At 48.0% G+C, this 20,577-nt stretch overlaps 2 protein-coding genes across 4 annotated transcripts in view; one reads left to right on the top strand and one right to left on the bottom strand.

Moving 5' to 3' along the window:
• Positions 1-13,901, top strand: part of SGPL1 (sphingosine-1-phosphate lyase 1) — a 31,079-nt gene extending 17,178 nt beyond the window's left edge. For 2 of the 3 annotated variants that reach the window (XM_010400694.4, XM_020583839.2), the window contains exons 7-14: positions 5,512-5,600; positions 6,298-6,403; positions 6,846-6,944; positions 7,695-7,844; positions 8,858-9,096; positions 9,669-9,815; positions 10,713-10,833; positions 10,915-13,901. In XM_010400694.4, the coding sequence (XP_010398996.2) occupies positions 5,512-5,600; positions 6,298-6,403; positions 6,846-6,944; positions 7,695-7,844; positions 8,858-9,096; positions 9,669-9,815; positions 10,713-10,833; positions 10,915-11,055 (1,092 nt within the window). In that variant the 3' untranslated portion in view covers positions 11,056-13,901. The remainder of the gene's footprint in view (positions 1-5,511; positions 5,601-6,297; positions 6,404-6,845; positions 6,945-7,694; positions 7,845-8,857; positions 9,097-9,668; positions 9,816-10,712; positions 10,834-10,914) is intronic. The other variant, XM_020583840.2, reaches the window with a different exon arrangement.
• A 1,414-nt stretch (positions 13,902-15,315) lies between these two features.
• On the bottom strand, positions 15,316-20,400 carry PCBD1 (pterin-4 alpha-carbinolamine dehydratase 1). The gene is made up of 4 exons (XM_010400695.4): positions 20,294-20,400; positions 16,699-16,830; positions 16,275-16,355; positions 15,316-15,759 (listed from the first exon to the last, which is right to left on the bottom strand). Exons 1-4 carry the CDS (start codon positions 20,294-20,296, stop codon positions 15,661-15,663), a joined length of 315 nt encoding a protein of 104 aa, XP_010398997.2. The 5' UTR covers positions 20,297-20,400; the 3' UTR covers positions 15,316-15,660.
• Positions 20,401-20,577: the final 177 nt, after the last annotated feature.

The following is a 20,577-nucleotide window of genomic DNA, read 5'->3' as shown; positions in this document are numbered from 1 at the left end:
AGAAGGCCTCTGGTTCACTTGATTCGACTTTTGCAGTGTTGAAATTTAGAACAACTGCTTTTTTTCCCCCAAAATTCCTCACTGCCACCTCTGAGAAGCAGAGTGTCATAGTGCCAGGCCCCTGTCCACTGGATTTACTCACCTGATTTAAGCAGCAGGGACTGCTTGGCTAATTTGTTGGTGCGTGGTGGTGGTCCCTGAAGGCAGATGGAACTTGTTGGTGTTTCTGGAGAGGGTGTCTGCTTCTGTGCTGCATGGAAAGCACAAAAAAGTTTCTGTCTGGATTTCTCAGTGAGGCAGTTTCACTTCCTTTGTGCTCTGGTTTCCACAGCACTTTGCAGAACAGCACTTTGTGGGAGTAATATTCTGCTGCTCAGTCTGGGAAAAGCAGCCCAGTGACATATCCATGCTGTTCCCAAGGTTTTCAGCAGCCTGGGATCTCTGTGTGGTCCTGCCCTGTGTCATGTGGACACCTCCCTCAGCAGGATCTCTGGGGAGCTTCCTCTTTGAAGGTTTTTGGTGCGTTTCATAAATGCTAAAATGAAACCTGTCTTTTTTACATTTCTGAATGTTAGATGACCAGCTTGCATTATTTACAGGAGTTACCTTTAGCTGAGCCATGTAGGCTGTAATTCTCCTTTGTTTAAACATGGGCATAAAAGCTCTAACAATGCCCTGGTGGTTGGGGGCGGTTCAGACATGCCTTTGCCTTAAATTGCTCTGGGATGTTTCAGGTTTTTAAGCAGTTTTAGACAGACTCATTTTCAGCAGTAGATGGATGCTTCCTATTTCTCACTAATTACTACTGTTGTTCTTACTTTTAATTGTGTTATGCAAGAGCAAAAAGACAGGAATTGGTGAGTTTGGGCACCTAGAAGATTCTAATCACATTCTTGAAATGATTTGGAAGGACTAATTAAGCTCAGCACACAGAAGAGGAACAAGGGGGTTTGTTCTTGTCTGATGTGTGCATGTGTTCATGTTCACAAGGTGCTTTGTTTTGCAGTGTTGGCTCTGTGGATTTCCCCTGTAATGTGGGGAGAAATCACCATTTTTATGCAAGCTTCAGTATTTTTTTTTTAAGTAGCTTTCTGAACTTTAAAAAGAAAGGGCAGCTTTGAAGTGTAGGGAAAACTTCTGTGTGTGGGTGACGTATGTATTTGATGTGGATCTCTCTGAATGCTTCTTCCACTTATTCTACAGCTGAGGACAGGAGAGAGAAGGCAAAATCACCAGATTCAAGCCTAAACCTCCTGTAGAAACTCATTTTGTCTCTTCTCCCAAAATTCTGGGGCTTCCAAACTTTGTTGCACATTTGAAGTAGGGAAATGAGAGTGATGTGTCTTGAGGGGGTCTTAAGCTGTGCAGATCTGTCAGATTTTATCTGTAGTGATGAGCAGGTTACCTTGAGAGACATAAGCTGTGGAATTTACAACCTGCAGGTTTCCAGGGGTTTTATGGGAGGCTGCTGCAACGTTATGATTGTGCAGTGGATTGTGGTGGGATTTTTTTACTCTGTTACCCTAGAAATAAGTTGTAGTTTGCTTTTTTTTATTCGTGGGGTAGTTCAGCTCAGTGAAACTTTCTGTCAGCTTTGTCTCCAGGGTCTGAATGGACATATTTATTCAGGAGAAAATGGAAACAAAACTTCAGAGACCATGAACCAAAGTGGTTCGTTAATGTCTGACAGTTTGACAGTGACATGGTGTCTTGGTTTGAAAGACAGGCATCTGCCAAGAAGGCAGGAGCCTCCCTTGAAATGAAAAATGCAACCCCCTTCCCTCCAAATTATTACAATTTTGAAATTAAGGGGCTTTCAGGCAAAAATATGAGGAATAGGAATATATATATATGGATGGATAAACAGGCAAACAGCAATATCTATGGCAGTAACAGCAAACAACCACAAACCCAGTCCCAGCCTTCTTGGCTGTCAGGCCCTTTCCCCTTGGGTGCAGTTCCGCTCACAGCCGGCAGGGGCGCTGGCAGCTCCCGGTGAGCAGGGCGCGTGCGATGGTTCCCCCGCGGCTGCAGGGGGCGTTCCAGAGTGAGTTCAGGGAGCACGTGGCACTGGTGGCCTGGGATCCCGGGAAGGGATGGGACAAAGAAGCTTCACAAGCCCCTGGGCAGCCAATCCCGCTGTCCGGCCGGACCCTCAGGAACAGCAGGCTGGAACAGCAGGGACGAGCACAAATCCTGGGTGGCAGATGAGATGGATCAAACTCCGGAGCTGCAGCGGAACCCTGGGAGGTCTCAGCAAGCAGGGCGTGCAGAACTACAGAGTAGCGAAGGCTTGAAGCAGTGACAGAGGCAGGGCTGCTGCAGCCCAGCTCCCAGTGGGGCAGGGGAAGACGGGCTAGGGAATCCCGGGGTTTCTCCCTGAGGCACCCAAGCAGATGGTGAACCTCTTTTAGTAAGGTGGGGTGTTAGGGTCCCAGTGCAACAGCCGCTCCAGTGAGCAAACTCCACTCATGGTAGAAGGAAAGCAGCTGAAAGCAGAAGCCTGCAGTGCTGACGAAATCCCTCCACAACAATGGCAGCCTCTCTTCCTCCCAGCGCTGAGAACACCAGCCTGCCCGGGGTGTACCCAACCTCCAAGTGAAAGAGAGTAGCCAATTCGACCCCTCCCTCTGTGGCCACATCTTTTGTTTTTCTTAAGCACACAATAATTTGTTGCTCTGGCAACATATATGGGGAAAATTCTTGAAGAGAAAAAGAAAACAGGAGAACTCCTAATAACCCCAAAACATGGCCAAATAAATCCTAGAATAGGGACCACGTCTCTTATTGCGGTTGTAATGTTGAGGTTCCAGAGCACTGGGATTTGGAGGGAGGGAGGGAGGGAGCAATGGATATACTGAGTTTGGAAAGCAGGAGGTATATTTATTCCCTGTGCTCTCTCCTCTCCCCTCCCATTTGGAAAACAACAGATAAATCAAGAACACAAAATGTCTGTTTATTTTCCTTTTTCCCCACGCTTTGCCTGGCCTGTGAAGATAGTGCAAGGTTGCAGAGCTGCTTAAAACAATGCCTGTTTCCAGCCCCTTTTCTGCTTGGCATGGCCTGAGCTTGTGGACTTTAATTGAGGGGAGAGAAGAATGTGTGTGAGCCCTTGGCAGGTGCTGAATCACCGTGCATTGGCTGGGTGCCAGCGCTGCAGGCACTGGGGAAGTTGGATCCTGTGACAGTGATTCAGGTTCTGGCTACTGAAGAACCGAGTTTGCTGTCGGTGGCTAAGCTGATAAAGCCTCCTGTAAAGGAGCAGGCTCCATCCACAGGTACAATCCATGTGGACCAAGAGGATTCTGCTGTTGGAGCTGTGCTAGGCTGCTCCAGACTCTAGCACTTCTCTGTGGTGGAGACTCGTGGTATGCTGACTGTGGGCCAATTTAGGAAGCTGAGCTGGCTGAAATTCAGCTTTTTGGGTGGAATTTCAGCTGCCTAAACAAGCTTTCTGTGTTGTTGTCTGCATTCCAGTCTGGGTGCCTGGGAGAAGGATCCATCCTGGGATGCTCTTCCTTACCCTGCGGCTGATAAGTGTTGGCTCTGACCTACCCAAAACTGCGTGTGGCTCAGCATTTCCATGCAGGGGATAAAGCCAGGCTTTGAGGAAAGGCTTGTTACATATGAAGGCAGGATGTTGGTGTTTTGGTGGAATAATTGAAATGGGAATAAGACTGTACAGAGGCTGCTTTTTCAAGAGCAGATTATCTAGGTGAGAGTAGGGAATGCTGCCCAACAAGGAGCAGGCCTGGTGTTCAGTAACATGAATGCAAAGATCCCCAGGTCCTTCCTAGTAAAGTTTTCACAATCATTGCAATTTCCTAAGCAGTGTTGCAAGGATAGGTACAAGCATGCAATAATCCCATTTCTCTTCTCCCACCTAGTGGGAAGGCAGTCTGTGTTATCACCAGCTGGGTTTTTTTCCCCAAAGGTAATCACTGACAACCTGACAGATCTTTTCATAAAGGATATTGAGAAGTGAGTGACACAGCCCATAAAACCAACACTGTGTTCCTGCCGCCATCCATTTGCTTCACAATTAATGCAGCGGTGTCTTTATCCAGTGTGAGGCTCTGTTAGGTTTTATCTCTTGACAGCTGTTGCTTTTAAAATTCCCCCAAAAAGTAGAAATTCTGTGGTGTGGCAGTCGCTTCTGCTCTGCCTGTGGCAGCAGCTGCTGCTGGCTTGGATTGTGTTAGGAGCAAATCCTAGCAGGCTGTGAACCTTGTTCCTTATCTCTTAATATTTAAACTTAGTGTTCAGTCACTGTCATCCAGTCACACTTCTTGGCATTTTTGGGGTTTGCAGCCACGTCAGCGGGGAAAAACCAAAGGAAAACAAATACAAATGTGATTGGGTCCTTTTTATGTTTATTTTTGAGACAGAAGAGGTTAAAAGGGGAAGTTGCAGTTGGTTCAGCAGGTCTGAGGAGCAAAATTAGTTCCCCATAAGCAGTATAAGTAGGTTTTGATTCCTCATTTCCCTGAACCTCTGTATAACTGTCCCAGCTACCCCATATCCTCAGGTTATGGCTCACCCAGTTAAGTCAGTCCTGCAGGCTGCTTGAAAAACCAATCTCACATTTTCCCAGGTTAAAATTTTACTGGGGAAGGTTGTGCCCAGTGTCCTCTGCATGCCAGAACTCATAAAAGCTTACCCACAAGAGACGGTCCACTTGAGGAATTCCTTCCTGTAAAGAGTTTAATTTATGTATTTGCACCAGCTCTTGAGTTCAAGTATGCAATAGTAAACTTGTGTGTGCCTTCCTCTCTTCCACCTCCTGATGCAAACCCTGTGGTCAGGGTGAAGAGGGCTGGGACAGCAGGGTTAGTGGGTGGTGTGGATACTGAGGGACTGGCTGGGGAGAGGAATGGCCAAATTCCTCGTGTAAAATTTCTTGGGTCCCTGAGGGCTTAGAAGCTCTGGTATTGAGCAGACCTTGGCTGGCCTCTGCAGAGAGGAGGTGGGAGACAGCTCCAAGTCTTGCAGCATCCTGGGTTCTGGGAAAGTTTTGTAGCTCAGGAGTGGTGCCAACCCTGAGCTGACTCTGTGTCTCAGCGTGGCACTACTCCAGACCTAATAAACCCTGCTGGACTTCACCTGACTTAACACAGAATCAACTTTGTTGTTTCCATATATGTGGCATAATTAATCTGTAATGCAGATAAACAATCCCCAGGTAATCAAGAGCTTGAATACGAGTAGTTTTGTGAGGTGAAGTGACTGTGCAATGTGGTCCCCTCCTGTTTGGCTCTGGAATTCAATACTTTTTGTTTTCCCTTTCCCCCATCCCAATTAAACAGAGGATTCAACATTTAAATGTGCATTTTCAAGCCGAGTGTCAGAAAGTTGCCTCATACTGTTCAGTGGCTTCTGCCCTTGAAACCCTGAGCTGTCTCATGCATCTCTGAAGCAGAGACGAGATGCTGTGCCTGCATCCCCTTTTTGCTTTTTCCTCCTGCAACATCCATTGTTATTTTTCCTTGTTTGCTTCTTTTCCGGTGACAGATGACATCTGGGGGAACTGAGAGTATCCTGATGGCCTGCAAGGCATACAGAGACCTGGCTTATGAGAGAGGCATTAAACAGCCAGAAATGTGAGTGGTGCCACCACAGCTTTTTCCTTTGGGGGCTTGTGGGATTTACTGTGCCCCTTAAGCTGAGGTGGCTGCTGGACTTCAATAATCCTTCATTTCATAGCTCATTACCACCTATTCCTTGTCTATCTCTGTCTGGAGGAGGGAAACCTATGTAGAAAGAAGCAGTTCAAAAGCACAAGAAGTTTTAAAGCAGCCTGGGGGCAGAGATGTTGCTGGGGGGGGCAGTCCTGAGCAGATGTATTCTGACAATACCTGTCTGCTGCTCTAGACAGCCTGCTCTGATCAGCTCTGCTCTTGAGCAGAGACTGTCAGGCCCTTTGAAGTATTCAAGGGTTTGGATTTACTCAGATCAGAGGGTTTAGCCTGAAAACTCTGAGGCTGGAGTTGGGCTGGTTGGAGCTCAAATGAGGAATTGTGCTAATCATTACACTGCTAATAGAGGATTTGCTGTCTCTGATGTGTTGCCTCTTTTCTAGACGGTGCATGGAAAATATTTTTCTGGTTAATTGCTTTGAGGGGGAAAATGTAAAAATAAATGAAACACTGGTGGTTCTTTTCTTCCCTCTCTAACATTTAAGGCTCTGATAATTATATGAGGCCTCAGAAAACAGGGTTAATTAAGGCTGTTCAGCCACTGCCACTCGAGATGGGAGATAGCAAAATGTTATTTTCATTTGATCTGTTTCTTTTCCAGGTTGGTCCCGGTGAGTGCCCACGCAGCCTTTGACAAGGCAGCACACTACTTTGGCATGAAGCTGATCCAAGTACCACTGACCAAGGCTATGGAAGTGGATGTTCAGGTATCACTTTAGGCTCTTTCTGTGAGGAAATTAGCATACTACAGCAACTAGCAAGAAATCTACCTGTCCAGGTAGCAAGTCAGTGGATAAAGGGGGAGGAATGCTTTCTGGAAACAAAGACAAACAGCATGGATAAATGCCTATCATTGCAGATGAGGTTTTATTTGAAATAACTCGATGTTATCCCTTTGTCCCATGGGATTCATTTAGAATTAAGTAATTTATGTATTTCAGAAATAGCCCCAGATTTCAGAGGAGGATGAACAAAAATATTATGGTATTTCCAAGTGGATGAGTGGTTGTAGCTCGTTGCTTTCCTTTCTGTACACTTTCGTGAATTGGTTTTTAAGACCAGACTCTGCATGTTGTCACTCTTTATCTTTTTTGGCAGGATGGCACTTGGTAAATGGAATGTGAGCATCTTCTCTCTTTAAATCTTCAGGCAATGAGGAGAGCTATCTCAAGGAACACAGCCATGCTGGTCTGTTCTGCTCCCCAGTTCCCACATGGAATTATGGACCCCATTGAAGAGGTGGCAGAGGTAAGACACCCCTACCTTTAGGAACTTGTGTGTTGTAGCAGTAAAACCAGCACAAGAAGAGTAGAGGGGTTCCAGGATGCCAAGCAGTGAATTTGGTGGAGGGATCCCACTGGTTGGAAGGGTATTACTGTCCTCAGAAGGTGTTGACCAACAGCAGGGTACACAGGATGTAGTTTGGGAGTGAGGGGGAATGTGTGACTGTGAGACCAACCAGAAGTGCTCGTTCTTTGCTACCTGAAAGAACACCTAAATGGCCCACTTAGTGAAGAGACTTTGATTTAGGGCCTGCTGGTTGTAGCAAAATTTGTGTGGAAGTCTGAGGTATGTGTGGAGGGAGTACAAGTCAGAGGGCTGGGATCTTATTTTCCAAACACACTGATTTCTTTCCTCTCTGTGCTCCAGTTATTTATTTTCTATGTGACCAGCCAGGGCCTCTCCTCTGACCTTACATTCATTTGACTCACGCACTTTTACTTTATTGAGGATACTCCTTTCAAACAATGTTGTCACATTCCTTTGGCAAGCACAGCAAACTACCAAAATGCCACATTGTTTTTCCTCTGTGTGGAAGGCAGAAAAAGGCGTCCCACAAGTAGCCAGGCCTTCCAGATCTTCTGTCCTCCGCAGCTTGAGAATGGTGTGATGCTTTCAAAGGGTTCAGTGAACATTTAACCATGAAATGCCAAATACGTTTTAGTGACTGGAGTTTGGGTACATAATTTTGTTCCCTGATCTCTTGTTCACATGCAGCTTGCAGTGAAGTACAAAATCCCCTTCCATGTGGATGCCTGCCTGGGTGGATTCCTTATTGCTTTCATGGACAAGGCAGGGTTCCCCCTAAAGCGTCCCTTTGACTTCAGTGTGGAAGGTGTGACCAGCATTTCTGCTGATACCCACAAGGTAAGGAGAGGGGAGAAGGGTCTTCCAGTGCTTTCATTTTTGGGGCGTGATTTGTGTTGCCATCCCGACCTTCAGGCATTTCTTCTTTACTGTGTGGAGGAGCACTGAGGTGTAGGGGTAGGGGCTGCTCTGTTCACATGCGTTGTGCAGTGTGCCAAAGTACAGAACCCTTCAGGTTGGAAAAGACCTCCAAGGTTGCTTCCAACCTGTGACCAATCCCCACTTTATCAACCGGACCAGAGCACTGAGTGCCACATCCGGTTACTCTATGAACACCTCCCTGGGCAGCCCCTCCAACCCTGACAGCCCCTTATCCCTAACTACCCTTTCCACAAAGAAATTTCTCCTGATTTTCAACCTTAACCTCCCCCGACACAACTTGAAGCTGTTTCCTCTTGGCCTGTCACTTGTTTTCTCTGGGCAGAACCTGACCCCCACCTGGCTCCCCCTCCTGTCAGGGAGTTGCAGAGAGTGAGAAGGTCCCCCTGAGCCTCCTTTTCTCCAGGCTGAGCCCCCCCCCAGCTCCCTCAGCCGCTCCAGGTGCTCCCCGACCCTTCGCCAGCTCTGTTCCCTTTCCTGGACATGCTCCAGGCCCTCAATGTCTCTCTGTCCATGAGGGCCCAGAACTGGACGCAGAACTCAAGGGCCCTCAGGACAGAGGGATAATCACTGCCCTGGTCCTGCTGGTCACACTATTCCTGATCCAGGCCAGGTGCCATTGGTCACCTGGGCACACAATAGCTCATGTACAGCCACTGTCACCAGCACCCCCAGGCCCTTTTCCAGCTTTCCAGCCCCTCTGCCCAAGCCTGCAGCTGCAGGGGGTGGTTGTGACCCAAGGACAGGACCTGGCACTTCGCCTTGCTGAACCTCTGCCCATGGATCCAGCCTGTCCCAGCCCTCTGCAGAGCCTTCCTGCTCTCCAGCAGATAAACAAATGGAATCTTGGTGAGGACTTGGATGCATTCCTGTGCCCTCTTGCTGCTTTCTAACCCTTTCTGTGCCTCTTGCAGTATGGCTATGCTCCCAAGGGCTCCTCGGTGGTGCTCTACAGTGACAAGGAGTACAGGAAGTACCAGTTCTTCATAGCCCCTGACTGGCAAGGGGGAATTTATGCCTCCCCCTCTGTGGCAGGCTCCAGGCCTGGTGGGATCATAGCTGCATGTTGGGCAACCCTGCTGCACATCGGAGAGTCGGGCTACGTTGAGGCTACGAAGAGGATCATTAAAACAGCCCGTTTCCTCGAATCTGAGTATGTGGGTGTTTTAGTGTTTGGATCCTGCTCTTAAACCCTGGGCTAGACTCCTCCTCCCAGACTGCTTTTGTTTTGTTTTTTCCTGGTACCTGCTGGGTAGGGACCTACTGGGCAGTTTTGGGAGAACACGCTTTGTTTGTGCCTAGATAGCTGAGGGGCACAGAAGGGAGGGGTGCAGGCACCTTCATTCAGCTGACTTTGCTTCGAGAATTCCTTCTGCCTCAGTGGTGGCTGAGGGGAAATCTGGAGGGAGGACAAAAGAAGGGTTATACTCCTCCTTGTTGGGGTGCTTGGGTGACTATGTGAGAGAAGCTGATTTTCTCTGCTGCTCTGTCTTCCATTGCTTTTCTGTCTTCCCTCTTTCCCAGTTCTTCCTGAGTTTGCTTAACTTTAGGGTATGTAATGACCTGGCAAGTCGCAGTGGCCTGGGCTGCGTGCGTGATTTTTGGGTGGGAATGTGCCATCTGTTCCCTTTTGTAGCTTTTCCTTTAAGGCTCCAGCTGGGTGAACAGAATGTCTGAACCCTGTAACCCTGATCAGTCATTTCATTTCTCCTCCTTCTTTTCAAGATTGCGAAAAATCGACAGCATCTTCATTTTTGGGAAGCCAGAGGTGTCTGTCCTCTCCATTGGCTCGGACACTTTTGACATCTATCGATTATCTAATTTTTTAGCTGCAAAAGGATGGAACTTGAATGTCCTACAGTTCCCACCAAGGTGAGTCTGTGGAGACCAGGGAGTGGTGTCTTTAGCCAGGGTATGCAAGATGGTCAACTTCAGGCCATGTAGTTCTTGTTATTTGCTGGATGCTGTTGTCCATATCCGATAAATTGTATGTAGAATTTTCCTCTGCAGAGCAGGAATCACTTCTGTAATTGCCATTATACAGCGGTGAAGATAAAGTAATAATAATTTTAATGAGCCTGGCAGAGAACATATCTGAGGCTCCCTTTCTATTTACCTTTATCTAATACAAGCAGAAAAATATAAATAACCAAGGCTTTATCTCATGTTTAGTTAACTGAGGGTTTGTAGATTGATTGATTTATTTTTACTATCTTTCTCCTGCCCACTGAAGATGAAGGCAATTAAAAGAACAGTGAAGGATTGATAATTTTCAATGTAAAATTAATCTTTGTCAGAGACTTTCCTTAAGTGGGAAATTGGGTTTCTGTGGACAGAAGTGGCCAGTGCTCCCAGATGTAGCTGCACTGAAAAAAATTTTGACTGGCCATGTGAAGCAAAGTCTAGAGAGCCTGAGGTGATAGCTCAGAGGTGGGTGCCTCCTTCTCTTGATAGCTTACAAGCTGCAGAGGAAGGAGAGGGAAATGATGCCGTGGTCCCCATGCTTGCAGGCAGCTACATTTTTCTCAGCATGGGTACTTGGAATGAGGTGAGAAACTCTAACCTAATTGTGAAGTCAGGAAGGAAGGAAGGAAGGAGATGGTTTTAGCAAACATTTTGCAGGGATTACCCTCAGTGGGAATGCTATTTTAAGGAGATACACGGTTATCAGTGGCCACAGAAGGGCTCCGTTGCTGTTGGTTGCTCAGAAAACGTGGAGCTGTGTGTACTGGAGGTAGTTAATCTCTGCCCTCTACCCTGCCTGCCCAGCATCCATCTCTGCATCACGCAGCTGCACACAAAGCCCGGCGTTGCTGAGCAGTTCCTGAAGGATGTCAGGGACAGCATCCAGGACATCATGAAAGACCTCAATGCCAAGACCACTGGCATGGTGAGGAGGCCAGCACACAGTGAGGGGGTGTTTGGGCTGAGGGTATTTCTCCTGTGTAACAGCCTGCTCTTCTCTGCTTAGGGAGCCATTTATGGAATGGCCCAGTCCGTCCCAGACAGGAGCCTGGTAGCGGAGATTTCCCAGGCATACCTGGATGGCCTCTACAGCACGGATGTTCCCAGCAGTGAAAAGCACATGAACGGCTCTCCCGGCCACCACTGACTGTAATGCAACAATCGGTGCCTTGCCAGCGAGCACTGCGGTGGTTCCAAAGGTTTTGTAGGGAAAGAGATTACAGTTCCTTTGTTCCTACAATTGCAGGTCTGAGGGTGGCTTGATCTGGAAAAATTCCTTCCCTATCTTAGTCTGTTCTGAAATCTGCATTGTTTTCATGCCCAATTTCAGTTTTAGGGCTTTTCTTCCCTCCCACCTGCCTGTTTTCATCATGGCTATTGATGGTGAATTGAATGTCCATTCCACAGCTCCAAATTCCTCAGGTATTCTGCATGTCACTTCATTCTGTGTTGTTTCTCCTCCTCAGACCTGGTATTCAGTCAGTGTCCAGCCAAGTGTTAAATTTGAGTTCTCACGTTGTGTGCCATGGCTCCAATCTTCCCAGAAATTAATGGTAGACAATAAATTGGCAATTTTGTTTTCTTTGGAGTATTCCTCTAAGCTGCTGCATTTAACAGACAGTGCAGGGAGCCTTATATCTGTTAATGCAGAGCTGATAAATGGGCAGAGGGAAGGCAGTCATGGCCTCCTTTTGAAATTCCCTCTGGAGATCTCAGTGAGACTGCAATCAATATCTGCTGAGGGGGAGAAAAAGCCAACACAAAATCCTTTTCTGAAATCTCTTGAACAACAGCAGAAATAGAAATGAAGCAGGTGGCGTAGAGAGGGGAACTGGATGGTACTGAAAACCCCAGGTACATCATGGCTGTTTTGCTCCCCTGCCTCTTGCAGATGACATGCATTGACCACCCAGGAGTGCTGTTTTCCCTTGCACAAATCTGGAGGGAGGTGCAAAGCTCATTTCACTGTTCAGAACTTGAAGGTTTTACGCTGTCCCTTCATGATGCTGTAGCAGAGCCAGCTAGGCCCTGGCCCATGTCACAGACAGGGATGTCATGTGCAGACAGTTTTTTTACCACGGTCTTTTAGTATCAAAAAGGTGACTTTTGTAATAGCAGTAATCTCAGCTCTTTGCACTGATTCTTTAAGGCACATTCTCAAAAGGGCATTCACCATTGTGCCTTGATGCTTCTCTGGCATTTTTTTTGTGGCATGCCAGAGAGGGTTAGAGGGTTCAGCTGTTGACCGTGACCTTGGTTGTGGTCATTTCTCTATGGTACTAATTCTGAAAACAAACCTCAAAGGCCTCAGAGGAAGCACCCTTGCCTGTTGGGTAGGATAGTAGTTGTAATGAGCCAAGTCCCTTCACAGTATCACAAAGATGCTGGGAGAGCTCGGAGAAGCAGAGGAAAGGATGCAGCAGGTTGGAAGTGTTCAAGCCTTGGACATGTGGCTCAGCCTTCCTATTTTCCCTCACTGTTTTTAGGGTGAGAGAGTTTTCTCAGTGCAATTGTGGCCTCAAGGACAAGCCAGAATCTCTTAAGTAGCATTGGAGTTACTCCTGCAGGGCTTTCCCATGTTTCCTCTCAGCTTTTTGCATGGAACAGAGAGTTTCCCAGGGAGAATCCCACACGTGGGCAAAGACTTCATGCCCTGTCTGCACTATCCTGTGCAAGGCATCTGAAAGCATCTCTCTGCTGTAGCCTGTTAGCCTGAAGCTGACCCTGGTTGAAGCACAGAATTTTAAGGAATGAGAAGGTCACTTACCAGCCACTGCAGCCTTGGGCCTGGCCATTGTGGGAAGGATCCTGGCTTTCCAACAGCTTTATTCCCTGTGCTAGGAGATGCAAGTATTTTGGCCCTGAAATTGATGACACTATGCAAGTCTCTGAGCCCTTTTGAAATCACTGAATTGCCCGAGAGTTTCTTGATGGTGATATCAGCTCTGGCAGTTTGTATTGGACCTATTTATTCTCTCAAGGTCCTGCCAATGTGACCATTACTGTATCTCTGAGTTTGCAGTACTTTGGAGACAGTCTTGAGTGTCTGGCTGCTGTGATGGTTCTCTTTGGGACCGAGATTTAACAAAACAAAAGGGAGGTACTCTTTTTGTTTCTGCTTTAAAAGAAAGAAGGGGTGGAATGGGGTGGGCTGAAGGAGAGAAACTCCCTTCTCTTCCTTCCCTAGTTGCATTTTCCTCCCAGGAAGTAGATGGATCTAACAGATCAGTGCTCCATTTCACATTTTTGGATGTATTTGAAGATGTTATTTGTAAGTCAATGTATTCTGTTCTGGGCTTTGCTTATTAATAATATTTGTGGGTTTAATTGTTCCATGTGTATTTGTCCTATACTGTAAATGTAATCCTGTGGTCAGGAATAGGCCACTGTAGTTCCCTGGTGTGTAGTTTTTATTCATCCTTTTCGCCTAATATGTAATCTGCATCTACTTTATCATGCCAAATGGTCTTGGAAAAATGGATTTACAGGCTGTGTGATTGTTCAAAAGACAAAAAAAATAAGGAAGAATTTGATGGACTGGATTATGATCTGAAACTGGACGGTACTTTTAGACCTGGAGGGATCCTTGCCACTGTTAATTCCTGCAGGATTTTCCAAGGATGGTCCTTGTTTTCCAAGTGGGACATTCAATTTGTTGATTGTACAAAGCACTCCCAAGGGATTTGCCTGTTCTTAGGTACTAGAATGAAGAATATCCAATGGGATGGACCAAGAAGAGATGTGTCTTCATGCCATGGATTTCATCTGCACTTTTCTGATGACTTGGGGAGAGTGAAGCGGAAGGGTTGCGTACAACACAATAATACCTTGCCCAATAAATCCATGTGGACTTTTTAATGGACAAATGGGATAAGTTGATCTTATGGCAGTTTTCTGCATTGCTCTGATATGCCACTGTCGAACTGGAGGCTGAAGTAGCTGGAGAGCTGGTGAAAATGGGCCTGGTTTGTATTAAAATGGTGCATTTAGCTATCTAGGCTCACCGAGTTCTTATTTTTCTGCTTCAGTGCTCATTTGAATGAACGAGGACCTGTTGTTCCTGGAATTTCCTCATGCACAGCCTGGTCTGTGGCAGGGAGGATGGCTTATGAATCTTGCTAACTCTGCCTGAGGGCTGCTCTGTGTTTCTGTCGAAGTGAAAGTGGTGTCCGTGTCTGCATCTTGTGTGTGATGTTCAAAGATGCTGGAAGTTAAGAGCTATGGATTTTTTATTAAGACTTTGTAGAACTTTAAAGGGTTAAAAAAAGAGAAGAAAAAAAGACCCGAACTGGGCATTTGTAGTGTTTTTCCCCAGACTGTTGTGCTGAAAGCAAATGCTGTTGGTTTTACAGCAGATAGTTCATTGTGTCATTGAAGACCCTGCACCACCAAATCCACCCACAACCTCGCTTTGGGAAGTATTCCACCCTAAGCAGCCTGTGGTCAGGTGCTGTGTTGCTTTTGTGCCTTTTAGTTGTACTTTCCCTGTGTTTGTGCCTTGGCTACAGCACAGCTGGGACTTTACATAAGCAGTTTTTACCTGCTCCGGCTTTGATCATCTCTTTGTCTTTCAGACCCCAGTCACTCTGAGGTGAAGGGACCTGCCATTTCTGTGTGAAGTTTTTCCGTGGCAGAAGCACCTTCTTGAGAGCAGTCAGGGCAGTATCTGCCCTTGGGAAAACCTGTTGGTGTAATTTGATCAGTGAGGCCTCTTTCCAAAGAGCCATCAGGTTAAACAAGATGTTTATTGTAACATCTTGAAATATTGTAAACATTTTCAGTTGGTATCCTACTAAAGGCTGGTTTTAGTGGGGGTGAGACCACGTGCCTACTGCTAGCGAGGGGTTACAGCAATGACAAATTGCACAGCACGATGCTGCTTGGTTACAGAGAAGCCAGAGGGTTCACAAAACATGTTTTAGGCAGAAAGCACATTCCAAGAGGTAAAAAACAACAACATAGGGGCTGGATGGGGGCAGGCTGGATGGATTTACTGGTGCAGTGGTGTAACATGACTCTGGAAGGACATGGCCTGTTGGTGTGAGTCCAGAGGAGGCACCAAGATGATCAGAGGGGATGCAGCAGTTCTGAGGAAAGGCTGAGAAAATTGGGATTGTTCAGCCTGGAGAAGAGAAGCTTTGGGGTGACCTAATTGCAGCCTTCCAGTACCTGAAGGAACTGACAAGAAACATGGAGAAGGACTTTGTACAAGAGCATGTAGTGACAGGACAAGGGGGAATGGATTCACACAGAATAGGTTTAAATCGGATATTGGAAAGAAATTGTTGTTCCCTGTGAGGGTGATGAGGCCCTGGCACAGGTTGCCCAGAGAAGCTGTGGCTGCCCCTGGATCCTGGAAGTGTCCAAGGCCAGGTTGGATGGGGCTGGGAGCAACCTGGTTTAGTGGAAGGTGTCCCTGCCCGTGGCAGGGGCTGGAACGAGGTGATCTTTAAGGTCTCTTCCAACCCAAACCATTCCATGACTATGATATTCCATGACTCTATGACTGACTCCTGGTAAAAGGCTCAGTAGTGAAGGGGGTGTGGGATCTCATGGCTAATGGGTTTAAGGATGGAATTTGCAAGATCAGAGGTGGATACATGCACCCTGAGAAGTGCCTCCATCCATCTGAGCTGCACTGGGGAGGTTGGCGAGGTGTCGGGCAGTCTGTATCCAGGATCTAGCTTGGAAGTGGGAGAAGGCTCTGGGTGCAGCCATCTAGGCAGGACACAGTGGCTGTGTGTATCACTGGTCAGGAGAGGGAAGCTGCCACCTGCTCGATGAAGCTGGCCAGGTTGATGTCTCGCTCTGATAAACCCCCGCAGTCGTGGGTGCTCAAGGTGATGTGAACCTAAGGCAGACAGACAGACAGGCTGAGTATTGCTGACAGAAACAGCAGGGCTGGTTTCCCCCAGTGCTGCACCTGATGAGGCAGTAGCTCCAAACTTGTTAGCAAAATTCCCTGGGGTGGGAGAGGCGCTCTGGCACTTTTCCTGGTTTTTCTTCTTCCTACAGCTCATCCTGGCCACAAGCTGTCACTGCCACCCCTGCCCTGGTCACAGCAGCCACCTGTGCCCATTTCCAACTCACTCTTTTCCCCAGAAGCTTTTTCTGTGGCTACTTCTTGATACTGATTTTAAAAAGCAACCCTGGTGCCAGCCTATGGCAGCTACTGCTCAGCTGGACAGGGAAAAAGGAGGAGGAAAGGATCTGTGATAGCCACAGGCTGGCTGTGGTATGGAAATAGCATCTGAGGGAAGAGGTCCTTCTGATGTGAACAGGACTCGCTGCTCCTGTTTTATCTCTCAAAAAAGGGATCTGCTCCCTAAAGTTCTCTGCTTTGTCCCCACAATCCCTGTTTCTTACCTTATTGTACACATTGAACCATTCGGGATGGTGATCCAGTTTTTCTGCCTGTAGAGCCACTCTGGTCATGAAGCCAAAGGCCTGCAAAGTAAGAAGAAAAGTTAACTCTGAACCTGCAATATATTGGTTTTCACCCCATTACTATTAATTTTACACTGCCTGTGTCTAGATAACTCAACCAAATGCAAGGCCTGGGATAGTCTGGGAGTTTTCTATGGGTTTTCCTCTTCCTGAGGAGTGTTTCCCAGACAAACTCTATGCTGGGTCGAGCACTTCGGGTGTCTTGGGTAGGCTATTTTGCTCAGCCATTCCATTTCAGGAGAGACACAAAGGGGTTTCTTTGGCTGAGCTTTGCAGAGGGGACTCCCTGCTCCGCAAACCGAGTGTCCCAGTCTGTAAAACTTCATGCCCCTGGTGCTCATACCCGGTTGAAGTCCTTGAAGTGGAACTCTTTGAAGATGGCGTCTCTGCCTTCCACCTCATTCCACCCCACAGCTCGCAGGTTTGGCAGCAGCTGCTCCCTCTCCTCCGTGCTCAGCCTGTGGGCTTTTCCTGCCTGGCACCATGGGAAGGAAAGGGAAGAGAAGATCAGTGTGGCAGAGGTGGGATGAAGCAGATGTTCAGAGTAATGAGGCATCCCATGGGTCATGGAGTTATGGGAACAAGGAGGCAGCTGCAGAGTGGGTGGGAAGGTTGGAATATCAATGTCCTCTGCTCCCTGCCTGGAATACTTTCTGCAGGTACCAAGGAAGTCCAGCTGGTTCCTGTCACTGTTGTACCAAGAACGGTGATAAATGACGCAAGTCCAGGATGAGGTTCAATGGCCAAAAGCGGCTATATTTAATTATATAAATCAGCTTATATAACTTTGTTCACAAGAGTGGCATAACATCATTGGGTGCTTGACCATCCGCCTCCCAGAGTGATTGGCTGAACGGTATAACACCCATTTCCAAAATATTTTTCCCAGTGTGGAAAACAAAGACACAAACAACTTGCACCTGTGGAATAGTTTACAAAACTTCAAACTGTTTTCCCAGCTACTTTGCGTGAGAAAGCAGACTTTCACAGGTGGCTGCAGAAAGCTAGAAAATCTCTCTGCTAGCTTTTTAGTATCCACAGGTCCCTTCTATCCTCTCACCTACAACATCTCACACAGTGCCTGAGGTACTCCGAAATGATACCTGTGTAAAGTTAAATTCCAAATTATATTTTATTTTACATATAATCTTCTGGAGGAAAAAATAAAGCTTAAAAAGCTGAAGCTCTTATGATCATTTCTAGATCTGAGAGTTGCTTTAGGGGTCCCAAAGCAGGAGGGCTTTTTATTTATTTGTTTGTTTATTTGTTTATTAGGAGCCTGCTTTTGAGGAGAAAGAAGTGGTGTAGATCAGAGATGAGTCACACTAAGCTGCAGTTCAGCTCCTTTTCCCATCTCCTTTATATTACAATGGAGTTTAAGAGGCTGTTTCTGTCTGTGAGGAACAAAGGGCAGAGGGAGGGATTGTGGTTGAGCTCTGCCTTGGGCAGAGCTGCGGGTACTTAGTTTTTAAGGGGTGGTAATGGGGAAGCAGCAGTTCTTGGCTTTGCGGAGTGTTTATAGGCAGAGATGAAACTAAAATGAAGCTCTTGGGCATGGGGGCAGCCTGAGCCAGCTCTGCCCTGGCTCTGCAGGGAAGTGAGTGCACAGGGGCACTGCTCTCTGAAATGTTATGTTCTGGCAGTTAAAATTCTTTCACAGAATTGCAGATTGTTCTGAGTTGGACGGGACCCACAAGGATCATCAAACTCCAACTCCTGGCCCTACACAGGACAGCCCCAAGAATCCCACCATGTGCCTGAGAGCACTGTCCAAATGTTCCTTGAGCTCTGTCAGGTTTGGGTGAGTTGATCTTTCCAGTTGGTGATGATAAAGAACAATATCTCTTCGCGATATCCTTTCCTTTATGTGCTGTAGAGCCACGTGTGGCAAGTTGGATATAAGTCTTGACAAATCTGGCCCAGTTTTTTGTGGGTATTTGGTCAGTGGCCCCTTGAGACACTTTGCTTGGGCATCAGTGCTCAGAAATGGCACCTTAAACAACTGAGAAACTGAGGTAGATCATCCTCTCCTATGGCTTCTCTGTTCACAGGCTGTACAAAACCAAAGAACCAGCTGTGAAGCTGATGTTTTTGTGGGTGGTTCTTGCATGTTTTTGGGAAGATTGGAAAGATGATACCCCATTCCCCTGGCTGTGTGGGTGCCTACTTGTCTGTGGTATCCGTGACCCTTAGACTGCATGGAATGGAGAGTGCCAGGGTGTCACTGAACCTTAGCACAGGATGTCTGGGGGTGGGATGCTTCCTGTTCCCTTGGCATTGCAGCTGAAAGGAGTTTTGGGGAAGGCCTTCCTTGCCTCTGCATATTTTGGCCTCACTGCATTTTGGACAACCCCCTGCCAGCCCTGGCTCTGTAACCCCCCTCCCTACCCACCAAATGTCAACCCTGTCCTCTCTCAAGTCCTGGGCTGGGAGGGAAGGTAGTGAGTAAACATGACGTAGCTCAATAAACCCTCAGCCGTTGCCCTTCCCTGCTGATGGTGTGATAAGCTGGGCACAGGTTGCTTAGCAACTGGATAACGTGGGGCAGAGGATGGCTCTGCACGGGGCGCTGGCAGGGGGGCACCCACAGGGGGCTCTGATAGGAATAGAGCAGGGGCTGCACCAGGATTTGGGGCCAGGGGCTAAAACCTGCTCCTTATCGGTGCTATAGAGAGGAAAGGTAAAAGCTGGAGTTGTTGCTTGGAGCAGAGGGGTATGGATGCAGGGGGCTGGGTTCCAAACCAACCTTCCCTGGGCAGAGCAACAAAGGGACATGGTATAATTGTTGTTGGACCCTTTTCTCCGTTGACTATGTGGGAGGATGGCCCCCGAGGCTTCTTCCAGCCCAGCTCCTCTCAGGCACCCCTGCACCAATGGGAGGCATGGGCCAGGCTGAGGTTTGGCCCACAGACCACACAGAGCCAGCTCCTCTGGCTGTGTCTTGTGATGGCAAACCCTCTGCCTGGAGCACCACCCTGCCCTCCACTCCACTCCAATCCCTCGTTCTTCACCCCAGGACATTGGCCAGCCTGCTAGTTTTGTCAGGATGGCATGTTAGTGCTTTCATGTGCTCTCACTCCTTTAAAACACACTCTTCTCATTAGAGAAATGAAATTATTTTGTTTTCTTCTGCTGGCTCTCAAATGCCAAGGAGTTGGGATTTTAATTTTTGGTTTTTTGCCAGCAGGAAACCAAGTAGATACATTGTGCAACTGAGGGAAAGGAACCTGCATGGGACATTGGGAGAGTTTGAACTCTCTGCTCTAACTAGAATCTTCCCTTTCATAGAATCCCAGAACGGTTTGGGTTGGAAGGGACCTTAGAGCCCATCCAGTTTTACCTCCCTGCCATGGGTAGGGACACCTTCCACTAGACCAGGTGGCTCCAAGTCCTGTCCAATCTAGCCTTAGACACTTCCAGGGATCCAGGGGCAACAACAGCTTCTCTGGGCAGCCTGTGCCAGGGCCTCACTACCCTCACAGGGAGGAATTTTTTCCTAATGAAAGGTATGACTTTCCACCTAGGAGAAGGTACAAGGGACAGCCCTGGGTAAGCAGGCAGGACTGGAATGGTGTGTTCCACAAGGCCCATGGTCTTATGCTTTCGTGGAAAAGCCGATTTCCAGCCGCCCCAGGCGTGTTGCAGGGCTGTGCAGATGGAGCACACGTGGGGGTCGTCCTTGTCCTACAGAATGTGAGAGGAGGTCGTTGCTGGCGGACCCTCTCCCTCCCCCTTATAGAGGAATGAGCCTGGAGGGCGCTGCCTTTGGAAATTCAGCAGCAGCTGGTGGAGCTCCCGCGTTACTGATTAACCACTCGCAGCGCTCTGCTCCTTTCTCCCTTCCCTCCTGCCTCTCCTCAGAGCGTGGATCTGCCGCTGAAACATTTTTGCCTTCTAAAAGGCAGAAGAAACAGCCGGCTTTCCCAGCAGCGACTTACCATGGCCCGCGGGTCTCCGTGGCCTCCCTCCGCGGTGCGGGTCGGGTGATGCTCGCCGTGCCGGATCCCGCTGGAGCCCGGGATTGTCCGGGATGGCGGGAGGCGTGGCGAGGCTATTGGGTCCACCCACGGCCAGCCGAGCCTTCCTAATACTGGCCGCCTGCCTGAGGGGCCGCACGGGGCCGTGGGGCTCCGGGGATGCCCAGACAGGATCTCTTGGAAGCCCTGCACGACGGAGCCCCGATGCGTTTTCCCCCTGAACCGCCTACCCCTCTCCTGGGGGT

The sequence above is a fragment of the Corvus cornix genome, chromosome 6 (genome assembly GCF_000738735.6).
Source record: "Corvus cornix cornix isolate S_Up_H32 chromosome 6, ASM73873v5, whole genome shotgun sequence".
NCBI classification, from domain to species: domain Eukaryota; kingdom Metazoa; phylum Chordata; class Aves; order Passeriformes; family Corvidae; genus Corvus; species Corvus cornix.
This window is presented reverse-complemented; position numbering and strand designations above follow the sequence as displayed.